The 14,687-nt window shown below is 42.3% G+C and overlaps 1 protein-coding gene across 1 annotated transcript in view; it reads left to right on the top strand.

Annotated features, from left to right (window-relative positions):
- Window positions 1-14,687, top strand: part of LOC124142069 (anaphase-promoting complex subunit 4-like) — a 183,436-nt gene that overhangs the window by 7,498 nt on the left and 161,251 nt on the right. The window contains exons 2-3 of the mRNA XM_048390089.1: window positions 11,772-11,904; window positions 12,062-12,161. Coding sequence (XP_048246046.1) covers window positions 11,791-11,904; window positions 12,062-12,161 — 214 coding nt within the window. The 5' untranslated portion in view covers window positions 11,772-11,790. The remainder of the gene's footprint in view (window positions 1-11,771; window positions 11,905-12,061; window positions 12,162-14,687) is intronic.

Here is a 14,687-nt window from a genome sequence, read left to right as displayed (position 1 = left end):
AATAAATATGTTTTGAACCGGACTTGGAACTACAAATAGTTTTTACCACACAGCGCTGATCCTCCACAGAATCTGTTGGAACTCTAACTAAATTTAGAGCTCCAAGGTATTGTTTAACGCTGCTAACAACACCATAAAACTCCAAATAGGATGAACAAATACCATACATATCATTAAATTCCTCATATGACAGAAACTCCTTATTGGCCTTGACCAAGTCTATAATTTGGGAGATGCCCTTCTCAAACCAGCATTTCAAGAAAAATGATTTCCTGTTAATTTTAATATTAGGGTTATAAAAAATTGGTTCAGTTAAAAAACTACTGAAAGATTCTGGCTTGATTTTCTTATCAAGCACTATAAATGACTGAAAACAACTTTTCCAAAACTCATTACTTATCAAAGATAATTTTCTTTCAAAAAACGTCACACCAAACTCACCAAGTTTACACAAATAAGGATATGTAGATTTAAATAGGTGCTTCCATTTTGGATCACCCGAGGACACAAGTCTCCTTATCCATGTGGCCTTAAGAGATGTTACATATGAAAAGATATTCACCATACCTAAGCCCCCTTGCTTAACAGGTTGACAAACTTTAATCCTCTTTACTTTGTCTCGTTTATCACTCCAAAGAAATTTAAAAAGCATAGCATTTAAAGTAACAAGAAAATCATTTGGGGGATCAGGCAGTGATAACAATAGATAATTGAGTTTTGAAATCAACAAGGATTTAATGATTGCCACCCTACCAATTGGTGTAACTATCCGTTTCATCCACCTATTCATAATCTGTTTTAACTCAAATAATTTGTCTTTAAAGTTCAACTGAACCATTTTTTTCAGATTTGTGCAAAATTTGACTCCAAGAATTCTAAACTCTTCTGGATTCCAACCAACAGGCAAATCATCTTTGAACTTTTCCTTACAACCTCTCTTCGAGCCAAGCCAGATAACTTGAGTTTTATTATAGTTAATCTTAAGACCAGATATTTTGGCAAAACAATCAAGAGAGTTAATACATGATACAAAGGAGGACTGACTACCATCAAGTAATATTTCCATATCATCAGCATACTGACTAAGAAGATACTCACTACCGTCCACCAGGATACCTTTGACATCTCTATTAGAGCGGATCATATTGGCTAGTATTTCTGCACAGAGAATAAATATATACGGTGACAATGGGTCACCCTGTCGGCAACCGCGTCTGATATTAAACCAAGATGACAACTGACCATTGATGGACATACAGCTTTTTATATCATTGTAAAATACCGATATATATTTCCTTAAATTTTCACCAAATCCCCAAAAGGATAAAGATTTATCTATAAATGACCAAGCAATGGAATCAAATGCCTTCTCAAAGTCTATAAGAAGAAGCATACCAGGAATGTTTGATTTTTCTGTACATGAGATGGCATCATAGATTAAGCGAATATTGTCACCAATGTAGCGACCTGTCATAAAGCCAGTCTGATCTTCATTAATGATAAATGGCAATCTTGACTTGATTCTATTTGCTATGCATGAAGATGCCAGCTTATATGAAACATTCAATAGTGATATGGGCCTCCAGTTAGTTATGAAGCGTTTAGGCTTGTCCCCCTTTGGAATACAGACAATAACCCCTTGTTTCTGGGTAACAGAGAGTTCACCAGATATTAAACCACAATTCAATGATCGCAATAAAAATTGTCCAATATCTTTCCAAAAGAATTTATAAAATTCAGTGGGAAAGCCATCTGAGCCTGGGCTTTTGTTATTTTGCATATTTTTCAAAGCTTTTGCCAGCTCATCAAGAGTTAATAGATCTTCCATCTCGTCCACATCACTTTTATTTAAAAAGGGGACAGAATCTCTGTCCAACAGGGTATTCAAATCACAATCTTGCACCATGTGTTCTTTGCTACTGTATAAATTCTCATAGAAATTGGCAGCTTCAGCAATAATGTCACTTGAATTTAGCAATGTGGTGCCATCGTTTAACTCTAAATGAGTCATAGACTTACTGACAAAATTCCTGTTCTCAAGGTTACAGAAATAGCTGCTGACTCTTTCACCATCCATAATCCACTTAGTTCTAGATCTTATGGCAATTCCAGCCATCTTGTGTTTCCTAATTTCCTCCAATTCTTTTCTTTTATCTTCCAAGTCATCAAAATTAATAACACTAGAAGTTTCAAGAATTTCGATCTGTTGAATCAGGTTTTGTTATTCTTATTTTGTTAATATCATTTTTTTGATAAGATAACTTTGTTTCTAGGACTAAATGTCAGTCTAACATAAAGCCAACAGTGATATAACTGGAATAGTCCTTAAAGCGGCATTGAACCCAACTCACAACATAGAGAGCAGTCACAGCCAGTTTGATTCAAGTCATTTTCATCCTTGTTTTGTGAAAATAGACTCAAGTATTATGATGCACATCAGCCTCTCAGTTAATAATAATCCTAATTACACAGACTCAGTGTCTTTGTTTGACCAAAATCATTAAATACATTATCTAAGACTGACTGGAAATATCTCTCCCTCTTTAGGGTAGAGGGGCGGTCAGGTAGCTAATGGTCAAAGCGTTCGCTCGTCACGCCAAAGACCCGGGTTTGATTCCTGACATGGGTACAATGTGTGAAGCCCATTTCTGGTGTCCCCGCCTTTATATTGCTGGAATATTGCTGAAAGCGGCGTAAAACCATACTCACTCACACACTCACTCACTCACTTTAGGGTAGAGGTAGTCTGTCATACAGATCCTGGTACAAATATTTCCAATACAGCCCATGCAAGTCTATAATGTTTGGCAAGTCTAGATTACTGCAGTATCAGGATTTGAAGAGTGTCTCTGGGTTCCTTTTTATTATATTTTTATTAAGATAATTTAGAAACTGTTTTTTTTATGTAAGAGATGTTAGTATAAGGTAGAGTGCCATGTATATATCTTGATTAATAATATAATTATTCTGAATGTGCATAGATAAAAAATTATTCAATTAATCAATTTAATGCTAAATATAAACAAGGTTGATCCTTTAAGTTTTTAAAATTGAATTTTCTGTCTTCCCTTTTTCCACCTTCCATGGTAAACTTTTCTCTGAATATTATTATGACATATCATCGCCTGAGAATAACCAGTCTCAGTTATCTGCTGAAACAGATTCTATTGGGCGTACAAGGTAAAATAGTGGTGAAAATAATATAATACCACTTAAGATCAGTGATGACACTGGTAGAGCTTGTTAAAATAATGGATTGTTTCTCTTGACCAGACAAGGTCTCGTGGAACATTAGAATTAGGTTTAGTTGTATACATTTGTAACCTTGATATAATGGATGCATGAAAAACATATACCGTATTCGACGTAATAAGCGCCCAGGGCGCTTTCAAAATTAGAAATAGGGGTCTCTTATTAGATTTTTTTTTTTTTTTTTTTTTTAAATGAAAAAAAACCCAGAGTTGAAAGATTGTGAATTTCGTGGTTTATGCTGAGAGCCTGAAATGTTTACATATGACAGATAAATTTTTCCAGAATTTAATTGCCCATAATTATTATACACGAAGTCTTGAGTATATTGATCATTTGGAAGGGATGCTGATTGGGATTGTTCACTAGCCAATATATTTGCAAATATCGCCGTGGGCGCTTATCAGAGCGGGGCACTTATTATGTCGAATACGGTAGTGCAATTCGAGGGATGTATAGTAAAAATTCATTGTTCAAAATTCTTGACAAGAAAAATAAAGGTCATGTAATTAAAGTAATTATTAAACTTTACACTACAGTACAGTACAGTACACTGCACCATTTCATTCCTTTACTGGTCCCTCATATTTCCTGTATGAATCCTTGAAATGAATTATTTTCGGTCCACTGAACCCCTAGTAGGTCAAGGTAAAACCCTGGATTATCATTTTAGCATATTTGTTAAGTCTTGCAAAATATAGAAAATACGTGTCTTTGTCTGTAAAACAGGAAATACAATGGTCAAGTCTAAGTCTGTTTCCTCATTCAAACTCATTAGTGTCTAATTTGATTTTTTTCCAAACAGTACTATCCTTGATCCTTTCTGTTAATGGCTTTCCAGCCGCTGTGTTGAAGTAGGTGACCTCTGGCTTTCTCCTCAGTGTTTGAGATGGGGATGACAGATGATGGGGCATCTCTCTCCAAGACTACTGTATAAACAGTGTTGTGTCGGGTAGGGGTTGGGTGGGGGTAAGGGACATTGGTACCATTCCATAATTGTGTCTTTAGACTGCTGTGCAAACAGTGACTTGAATGGCAGTGGGGGCGGGGATTACGGACATTAATTCCTTTCCCTCCGTCTTGGGGGTTGGAGAATAGCCTCATTCTGTGAAGTTTCATTCTGTGCATTCTGTGAAACCTCATTCTGTGCAATGTGTGAAGTTAATTCTTTGTACAATCACCATGAAATTGCTTTAATGTTGTTCAAAGCAGAGCAAAATATCTTTGCTTGCTCACTCACTCACTCACTCACTCACTCACTCACTCACTCACTCACGACCGCCTCCGTGGTCTAGTGGTAGAGTGTCCGCCCGGAGAGGGGAAGGTCCGGGGTTTGATCCCCGGCCGCGTCATACCAAAAGACGTTAAAATATGGTACTTGTTGTTACCCTGTCTGGCGCTGGGCATTAAGGGGCTAAAACAAGGACTGGTCGGCTCGGAGTCAGTATACTGTGTCTGAGTGCCGTATTCATGTTAAACTGCGGCATTGTATTTCAATGGGCTAGCCCTATAAATCGGCATGAGTCCGGACTAGTACAAGCAGCCACACACACACACGTGCATGTACGTCGCTATATAAGTGCAATAATCTTGGACGCGACATTAAACCCAATTTCACCTCACTCACTCACTCACTCACTCACACTTTGAAGTGGGTACAGAGGGTGGAGTTGGATACGGGATGCTGAGGGTAGATTACTAAATCAATTGGGAGTTCTGTGGGGTGGGGTTGAGTGCAGGTGGGGGTTATGGGAGGAACTGAGGGTAGATTGTTCTCCGGGGATTGCTGAGTCAACAGTAAGTTCTATGGGGCAGGCTGGAGCGAGGGTCATGGAATGGTGAAGGGAAGTGTTAGGTATTTCACTCAACAATTGTTTCCAGGAAGTTGAATAACGCTAATGTTTGACAGATTGAATGACTAGTGTCACTGGCTCTCTCTCAGGTATTCCTGACATTTAGTGGTTTCACACATTTTTGTCATCTTTCGCTTGCATCGTGTTTGTGAAAAAGTTTTATGTAATTTGTGAGATATCTGACATTTCATCCGTGTAGAGGTCACAGATTAAACCCTCCTTTATGAGGTGTCTTGCATGTCTTCACTGTTCCAGAAAAAGAGCAAATGATCAGATAATACAGGAGACGACCTGGGCCCACTTGCTCAAAGCCATCTTAGCACAAAGATAATTGTAACTCCCATACTTTAACATAGGCTTAAGATAATCTTAGCACTAAGATGGCTTTGTGCAAGTGGTCCCTGATGTTCAGAAGAAAGTGAGAAATCATTTATGAAATATATACCATTTGACTTTTTGTAAGGATTAAACAAGGGACTTTAGCCGATAGTCTGAAGCCCAAGTCTAGTAAAATTCTGTTCGGTCTTGTGAGCTCTGCTAATAATAGTGCATATTATGACACTAAAGTTTAATGAAGATGATGCTGAGCCAAGTTCAGGCTAGTAGACTCAAAAGCTTTTGGCATAGACTTGAAACCCCAAACTGATTACCCGTGTTCACATAATAACTTATGAATTTGCCCAAGAGTGTGGGGGGTAGGATTGGCTATCTATACAGAGCATAGAGATCGATAATTGATAAATATCAGAGAAGTAAAAGCCTGAAAGAAATCAGCACTCTGTATGCCACTGATGACTGGTGACACATTTATGCATGGCTCACTCTGTGGACCTTTCAGTTATAACACAAACAGTTGCTTTCCGTCATTGGCAATTGACATGATTGATAATAAAAAGTCTGTTTTGGTAAATTCAAACTTTATTTCGTCATAATTGTTTATGTAACATATTGTCGATGACACAATTTTCATATCGATAATCGTTAATATTTCTTCCCATCAAAGATAATTCCGATTATCGATTTTTTTTTAGCCAGCCCCAGTGGGTGGTGCTTATTATAACCATAAACAAGTTGAATCAAGAGATTGAGCTGTAGTGAATAGTCCATGAAAATATACACAAGAAAGTATGGATTGCCTTGTAATTTGTCCTAAAGGGGGCACTTACAAAGATGACTTAGTTTGGTCCAGATGTTGGTCAAGGGGGCACTTATTGAAGTATGTACAGATGAATGGTCAATGGGAATCACAAGTCTTTCAGACCTAACAACTATTTAATACTAAAGTAACCCCTATTCTGTTCTCATACCATTCTCAGCTCTAGCAGCTTATATCATTTCCTTTTTCAGCTCCTGGAATTAGAGACTTGTTTGTTACTTTAAACTTGTGGATTCACTGAAAGAATTATTCTTATTTGAAAAAATTACTCTATGTCCAATCATATCTTCACATTATATGCAATAATCTAAAAATGACTATCACGTCGTAAACACAAAGTGTATGTAGCCATTGTCAATTTAAAAAAAGCTTTTTACATCGTTGAATGTTGCGAACAAGGGCACTGTTTAAGAACTACCGGTCTATAGGGGAAAGTGTACAATATCAAAAGCTATGTATTCAATTATGAAATTGTGTATGATGTTGGGACGATATAACCGATTTCTTTGACTGTCCTGTTGGCTTACGACAAGGATGTATCTTGAGGCCAATATTGTTCTCATTTGTTTTATTGTTAGATCTAATGATAAATGAAGGAAGAAAACTGTCCACTAAAATATCGAAGAGGTTATGCCCATTATGTCATTCAGCAATAGGTGAGGTGAGGTGAAATTGGGTTTAACGTCGCGTCCAAGATTATTGCACTTATATAGCGACGTGCATGCACGTGTATGTGTGTGTGGCTGCTTGTACTAGTCCGGACTGATGCCGATTTATAGTGCTAGCTCACTGAGATACCATGCCGCAGTTTAACATGAATACCCCACTCAGACACAGTATACTGACTCCGAGCCGACCAGTCCTTGTTTTAGCCCCTTAATGCCGAGCGCCAGACAGGGTAACAACAAGTACCATCTTTTAACGTCTTTTGGTATGACGCGGCCAGGGATCGAACCCCTGACCTTCCGCTCTCCGGGCGGACGCTCTACCACAAGACCACGGAGGCGGCCCATTCAGCAATAGAAAATGAATTCATTTTTCTTTTGTATGCCCTTTTTATTGTGATCTAAGAAACAGGTTTATACCAGAACGCATAACTTGTACATGATTTAATTTTTCTTCTCTCTTCAAAAGATGATACTGTCATATTGAAACTGGCAATATAAAATATAGAAACAATTTGTTGAACATTAGTCATGTATCTGAATATGTAAAACTACTTGTATGTAGCTCCTATATATATGGGCCGGTGGCCTTTAATACAATACACATCTTTGACTAAACTTGACCTTTTACATTACAATATGTTAGTTTCGTGAATCACATCCATCCAAAATTACTGTATACAGATGGCTTGAACAGTTTGTAAAGTATATTATCATGATTAAATGTACAATAAAATCCCCCTGCATCACATTTTTATGAAGAATCAATCAAAATTTAATTAATTTTCACGAATTATAAGATTTTAAGGCAATCATCTCCTAAAGGGCTTATTGCAGTATTAGTATTGAACTATTTTTTCGACAATCATAAAATTTGGCAATAGCTTCCAAGGTAATTATATATTCATTGATATGCCAAATTTTGTCAAATTTCTACTATTTATATTTTGAATTTTCCATAGAGAGCCCTGTTCCAAAACTGCACACCCTGAATTGGAGCCAGATGACTGTTAATTAACTGTAAATTTTAGTAGCTTCACTTGAATGTTTTATAGAGGATAGTTAGACTAATGATGTATATTTATTTCCTTGCCTGTACAATCATGGACATAAGCATGACCCTCCACTGAAACTCAATATTAGCTCCTCTTCATTCAAGTTACGTAATCTGCTCACTGGCGTTAAAGTTTACGTGGTCAGGTAGCAAATCAGTGGATGGTAGTTTGTTGAATATGTCATTTCATGACTTTTACCACTTTTCCTACTGTGAATTACAAACTGAGGGAGTGTTGGTCATCCACTCCCCTGCCCCTATAAACCAATAAACCGACCATAAGATTGTGTAACCTGGTTCTTACCCCGACAAGCTCCAGCTTAAGTCCTGACATAAATGTTTATGATGCCTTCTTATTTTTGTCTTCCATTGGGGAGAAAATAATAGCCTTTTGAAAAGAGAGCAGTGTTTGAAATCAAGACCAGATAGAGACTATTACATCAGCTGATCAAAGGGCTTGAAGAACTGGCCAGGATTAAGCCTAGCCCCTCCCCATGATGTGACTGTGGTTGTAAAATCTCTTCTCTTTGGTCATCAAAGCAACACAGGGCTTTTAATGAAGTGAACTGAACTTCCTGATTTTCTGCCTTCTATTATGAAGGCTTTTCATTTCTGTTTTCTGTGATGTATTTGGATAAGATAGATAAGGATGTCTGGTTTAGATTGAGGCATGATTGTGGTGGTAATGTCTTTGGACTAGCTGCTTGAAATCATCCCAACTTGTTCCCCGTTCAGGTTAAATCCTGTGCCTTTATTGGCCATTGTTGGTTGTTGTGATGAACATGATGATTCAAAATGTGTCTCTTTAAGATGTTGAACGTGATTGCTATCGGTAATACTTTCCTCTTTAGCCTTAATGAGGCTGTATTTTACCCTGGGATCAGTTTGAGTCAATCTAAATGTTGAAATATTTTGTTTGGCTGGGGCATTTACTGTGAGAAAGGTAACAGTTTTATGTTTTTATTGGCTTAACGTTGAATGTAAAGGGAGGACATTTTGCGGTTTTCTCACATTTGGGAATCCACTTTTGTGATAATGTCAAATTCAGTGTCATCAGAATCAGTCTAGTTTACGGACTAGCATTTACAATCATTTGGAAATAAGTGGAGGGATCTGTTCAATGGAGCCCCATTTAATGATGAGAGGAACCTACTTTGTTATGAGTAAACCTGGGAAGGGTCACCAAAAAAACAGACTTGAATAGATATTGATGTTAATTAAATGCTGGAAAATAATTTTACTGCAAAACTACTTTTACAAAATACCAGAATAACAAATAATCTTTTCAGATTGGTGCGCTTTGCATAGCGTGGTTTCTGAATTAATGAAGTTTGGACGATTCATTAGATTTTCTTTTTATAAGATTCAAGTTAAAAGAATTTTACAGATATCATTATTTTTTCAGTTTTAAGATTAAAATTACCAAAAGACCTAAAATGAATGTTACTTGTTGCTTCCCTGCCTAGTGTTTGGCATTAAGGGACTCAAACAAGGACTGGTGCTTCTGGTTGGGGTATTCAAGTTAAACGGCGGCATGGAATCTCAGTGGGTTAGCACTATACAATTGGCGTTAGTGTGGACTAGTACAGACAGACGGACGGACAGACACACACACACACACACACACACACATCTCTATATAAGAGCACCCCATTTCACCTCACCTCAGCAATATGGTGTTAAACCCAATTCACTCACTCACTCACTCACTCACTCACTCACTCACTCACTCACTCACTCACTCAGTGTAGAGTTGACTAAGGGGAACATATGTCCACACTTCCCCATCTGTTGGGGGGAAATGGAGGGGAACACATTCTCTACATTTACAGCAATTAAAGCTGGCTGGTGATAAATGCATCCTGCTCGGGTAATGTTTTAATCTGGGTGTTAATGGCCATTCATCCTCAGATTCAGTCACATCACAGTGCAGGCTGGGCCTGACATAAAGGTCACTTTCACTTTCAATGCAATATTGGTACATAGCTGAATACAAATAGCCATTAAGCTGATACTGTAAGGAGAGATAGATTGGTTCGGACAAGGTAGATTTGTTGTCTCCAGTCACAAGGAGTGTTCATGCTGCCTTCTGATCGCTGGTAGTGATGATGCTTGTGAAATATTGTCATTGTGCTGGAGCATTATGCGTTCTTCTGTCTCAAGCTGAAGTGTTTCGCTGATGGATGAAAGACTATTTGAGACAGTTTAGTGTGAATAAAAATTGTTTGGAAATTGGTACCGTATTTGACGTAATAAGCGCCCCGCTCTAATAAGCGCCTTAGGCGATATTTGCTAATATATTGGCTAGTGAACAATCCCAATTAGCACCCCTTCCGATTGACCAATGTACACTTATTTATTCGTGTATAATACGCACTCGTGTGCTATATGTACCCTTAATTATTATGGGCAATGAAATTCTGGAAAGATATATCTGTCGTATATAAACATGTCAGCATAGACCACAAAATTTACGTTCACCATTTACCAAAATAATATTCTAATAAGAGCCCCTTATTTCTAATTTTGAGAGCGCCCTGGGCGCTTATTACGTCGAATACGGTATGTGTAGGTTCAAAGAGTACGGGGTGTGTTTGTTTGTTTTTGTTTTTTGCAGTTTAAAACCGCACTCAGCAATATTTCGGCTATGTGATGGTGGTCTGTAAATAATGGAGTCTGGACCAGACAATCCAGTAATTGACATCATGAGTATCAATCTACGTTATTTAGGACATGCATCAACCAAGTCATTAAGTCAGACCACTCGTTCCCTGTTAGTGGATTCTTATGACAAACATAGTTGCTTTTTTTTTTGAATCTCAAAATGCTTACTCATTTTGGGAAAAACCCAATAGACTGATGAATAGATGAGTGAAAAAAATATTGGTTACCCAATGAAAAATGTAATAACCCAATTAAGATAGTGAGTGAGTGAGTGAGTGAGTTTGGTTTAACACCGCTTTTAACAGTATTCCAGTTATATCACGGCATGTCAGCTTAATTTGGGAGGAAAGCCCTAAGTGATGCAGGTCTTAGACGTTTACCATTTCAGTGAAACCCACGAGCACGGGTATGGTGCTGACAAACCTAGAAACATAATCGGGGCGAACCGGGATTTGAACCCACAATCATAGGTTTCTGGCGAGCCCAAGGGACGCAACTCTGCACAGCGAATCGCAGCGCCTTAGACGACTGGGCCACCCGTGCCCCCCAATTAAGATAGAAACCTTTGAGTAAACACTCAATTTCTCAAAAACTTATCTTGAGCTCTGGTTAAATGTACATAGGAAGAAGATTATAAATATTTTATAACTGAAAACCAAAGGTGATCCAAATGGTTGAAATTCCTGTTAATCTGTGTGTCCAGCAATACTGGTGTTGGTTCTCACAGTTTAGCATTAATACAGGGTTGTTTTGTGTAGCCCATTTAAAACACTGGCCTACTTGCTATCAAATTAATTTTTTGACATGCAATTTAATTTTAAGTAAAATGAAGACCTTATGCAGAAGCCTGTCACTTGAAAAGACCCCACTTCGGTGTTTTGACTGCACTTTGTCAAGAAAATTTATTTTTAGAAGTATTTTGTTTACTGTGGGTTTGGGAAACAAGACTGAGGCACACGGTTAAATCGAGCAGCATCTTCCCAGGATGCAACATCAACATATCATAGCGGAAATGGTTTCACATGATGATGCAGGTTAACATTTCTGCCAGAATTAGTTGTCTGCCACAGTTTGAGGACCTCCATAGATTTGAGTCATACATCTATTTTATGCCATGGTTTTTATTTCAGATTAATAAATCGCTAGAAGATGTCCGAAGAGGCCTTTCGTCAGGTTGATGAGAAGCATGTGTCTAACGAAATCTGTCACATGGTGTGGTCTCCACGCATAGACCTGGTGGCACTCGCCAATATCCAAGGGGAGGTAAGCAGATGTGTCGCTGGCAAAACTATTGGCACCAATATTGATAGGACTTTGATAACATGTTATTGTGGACTGTATCTAAGTCTAAGGGGGTTGTTTGTAATACAATAGTTTTTGTCAATGTATTTGATTGTTTATGAATAATTTTTCTGTTCAGGTGATTCTGCATCGCCTGTCATGGCAGAAAGTATGGACATTAGCGCCCCCTGGTGAGGGGGAGACAGTTGGAGGACTTGCATGGAGACCAGATGGCAAAGGTCAGGCCTGGGTTTTGAATGTGATTTGTGTAATCAAACCGTAAATACAATACAGAGAAGAAGTGAACCAAAATGTGTTCAACTTTTATGAGTTGTGCTGTTTGGTGAGGTGATATGAGGATTTATGTTGCGGTCAAGATTTTTTGCACTTAAACAAAGGGATGTGGTGAGTGTGTGGGGTGGGAAGGGGTGTGTGGGGTGGGAAGGGGTGTGGGAGAGTGTGTGGGGTGGGAAGGGGTGTGGGAGAGTGTGTGGGGTGGGAAGGGGTGTGGGTGAGTGTGTGGTGTGGGAAGGGGTGTGATAGAGTGTGTGGGGTGGGAAGGGGTGTGATAGAGTGTGTGGGGTGGGAAGGGGTGTGGGTAAGTGTGTGGGGTGGGAAGGGGTGTTGGTTAGTGTGTGGGGTGGGAAAGAATGTGGGTGAGCGTGTGGGGTGGGAAGGGACGTGGGAGAGGTGGGAAGGGGTGTGGGAGAGCGTGTGGGGTGGGAAGGGGTGTGGGGTGGGAAGGGGTGTGGGGGAGCGTGTGGGGTGTGGGGTGGGAAGGGGTGTTGGGTAGCGTGTGGGGTGGGAAGGGGTGTGGGGGAATGTGTGGGGTGGGAAGGGGTGTGGAGTGGGAGGGATGTGGGTGAGTGTGTGGGGTGGGAAGGGGTGTTGGGTGGGAAGGGGTGTGGGAGAGTGTGTGATGTGGGAAGGCGTGTAGGGTAGCGTGTGGGGTGGGAAGGGGTGTGGGAGAGTGTGTGGGCTTTGAAGGGATGTGGGAGAGTGTGTGGGCTTGGAAGGGGGGTGGGAGAGCGTGTGGGGTGGGAAGGGATGTGGGAGAGCGTGTGGGGTGGGAAGGGGTGTGGGTGAGTGTGTGGGGTGGGAAGGGGTGTGATAGAGTGTGTGGGTGGGAAGGGGTGTGGGTAAGTGTGTGGGGTGGGAAGGGGTGTTGGTGAGTGTGTGGGGTGGGAAAGAATGTGGGTGAGCGTGTGGGGTGGGAAGGGGTGTGGGAGAGCATGTGGGGTGGGAAGGGGTGTGGGAGAGCGTGTGGGCTTGGAAGGGATGTGGGAGAGTGTGTGGGCTTGGAAGGGATGTGGGAGAGCGTGTGGGCTTGGAAGGGATGTGGGAGAGCGTGTGGGGTGGGAGCGTGTGTGGGGTGGGAAGGGGTGTGGGAGCGTGTGTGGGGTGGGAAGGGGTGTGGGAGAGTGTGTGGGGTGGGAAGGGGTGTGGGAGAGTGTGTGGGTTGGGAAGGGGTGTGGGAGAGTGTGTGGGGTGGGAAGGGGTGTGGGAGAGTGTGTAGGGTGGGAAGGGGTGTGGGAGAGTGTGTGGGGTGGGAAGGGGTGTGGGAGCGTGTGTGGGGTGGGAAGGGGTGTGGGAGAGTGTGTGGGGTGGGAAGGGGTGTGGGAGCGTGTGTGGGGTGGGAAGGGGTGTGGGAGCGTGTGTGGGGTGGGAAGGGGTGTGGGAGAGTGTGTGGGGTGGGAAGGGGTGTGGGAGAGTGTGTGGGGTGGGAAGGGGTGTGGGAGCGTGTGTGGGGTGGGAAGGGGTGTGGGAGAGTGTGTGGGGTGGGAAGGGGTGTGGGAGCGTGTGTGGGGTGGGAAGGGGTGTGGGAGCGTGTGTGGGGTGGGAAGGGGTGTGGGAGTGTGTGGGGTGGGAAGGGGTGTGGGAGAGTGTGTGGGGTGGGAAGGGGTGTGGGAGAGTGTGTGGGGTGGGAAGGGGTGTGGGAGCGTGTGTGGGGTGGGAAGGGGTGTGGGAGCGTGTGTGGGGTGGGAAGGGGTGTGGGAGCGTGTGTGGGGTGGGAAGGGGTGTGGGAGAGTGTGTGGGGTGGGAAGGGGTGTGGGAGAGTGTGTGGGGTGGGAAGGGGTGTGGGAGCGTGTGTGGGGTGGGAAGGGGTGTGGGAGCGTGTGTGGGGTGGGAAGGGGTGTGGGAGAGTGTGTGGGGTGGGAAGGGGTGTGGGAGAGTGTGTGGGGTGGGAAGGGGTGTGGGAGAGTGTGTGGGGTGGGAAGGGGTGTGGGAGAGTGTGTGGGGTGGGAATGGGTGTGGGAGCGTGTGTGGGGTGGGAATGGGTGTGGGAGAGTGTGTGGGGTGGGAAGGGGTGTGTGGGGTGGGAAGGGGTGTGTGGGGTGGGAATGGGTGTGGGAGCGTGTGTGGGGTGGGAAGGGGTGTGGGAGAGTGTGTGGGGTGGGAAGGGGTGTGGGAGAGTGTGTGGGGTGGGAAGGGGTGTGGGAGCGTGTGTGGGGTGGGAAGGGGTGTGGGAGCGTGTGTGGGGTGGGAGAGTGTGTGGGGTGGGATGCGGTGTGGGAGAGTGTGTGGGGTGGGATGCGTTGTGGGAGAGTGTGTGGGTTGGAAGGGGTGTCGGAGAGTATGTGGGGTGGGAAGGGGGGTGGGAGAGTGTGTGGGATGGGAAGGGGTGTGGGAGAGTGTGTGGGGTGGTAAGGGGTGTTGGAGAGTGTGGGGTGGGAACGGGTGTCGGAGTGTGTGTGGGGTGGGAAGGGGTGTGTGGGGTGGGAAGGGGTGTGGGATGGGAAGGGGTGTGGGAGAGTGTGTGGGGT

Source organism: Haliotis rufescens, unplaced genomic scaffold, assembly GCF_023055435.1.
Source record: "Haliotis rufescens isolate VD_foot unplaced genomic scaffold, xgHalRufe1.0.p SCAF_81, whole genome shotgun sequence".
NCBI classification, from domain to species: domain Eukaryota; kingdom Metazoa; phylum Mollusca; class Gastropoda; order Lepetellida; family Haliotidae; genus Haliotis; species Haliotis rufescens.
This window is presented reverse-complemented; position numbering and strand designations above follow the sequence as displayed.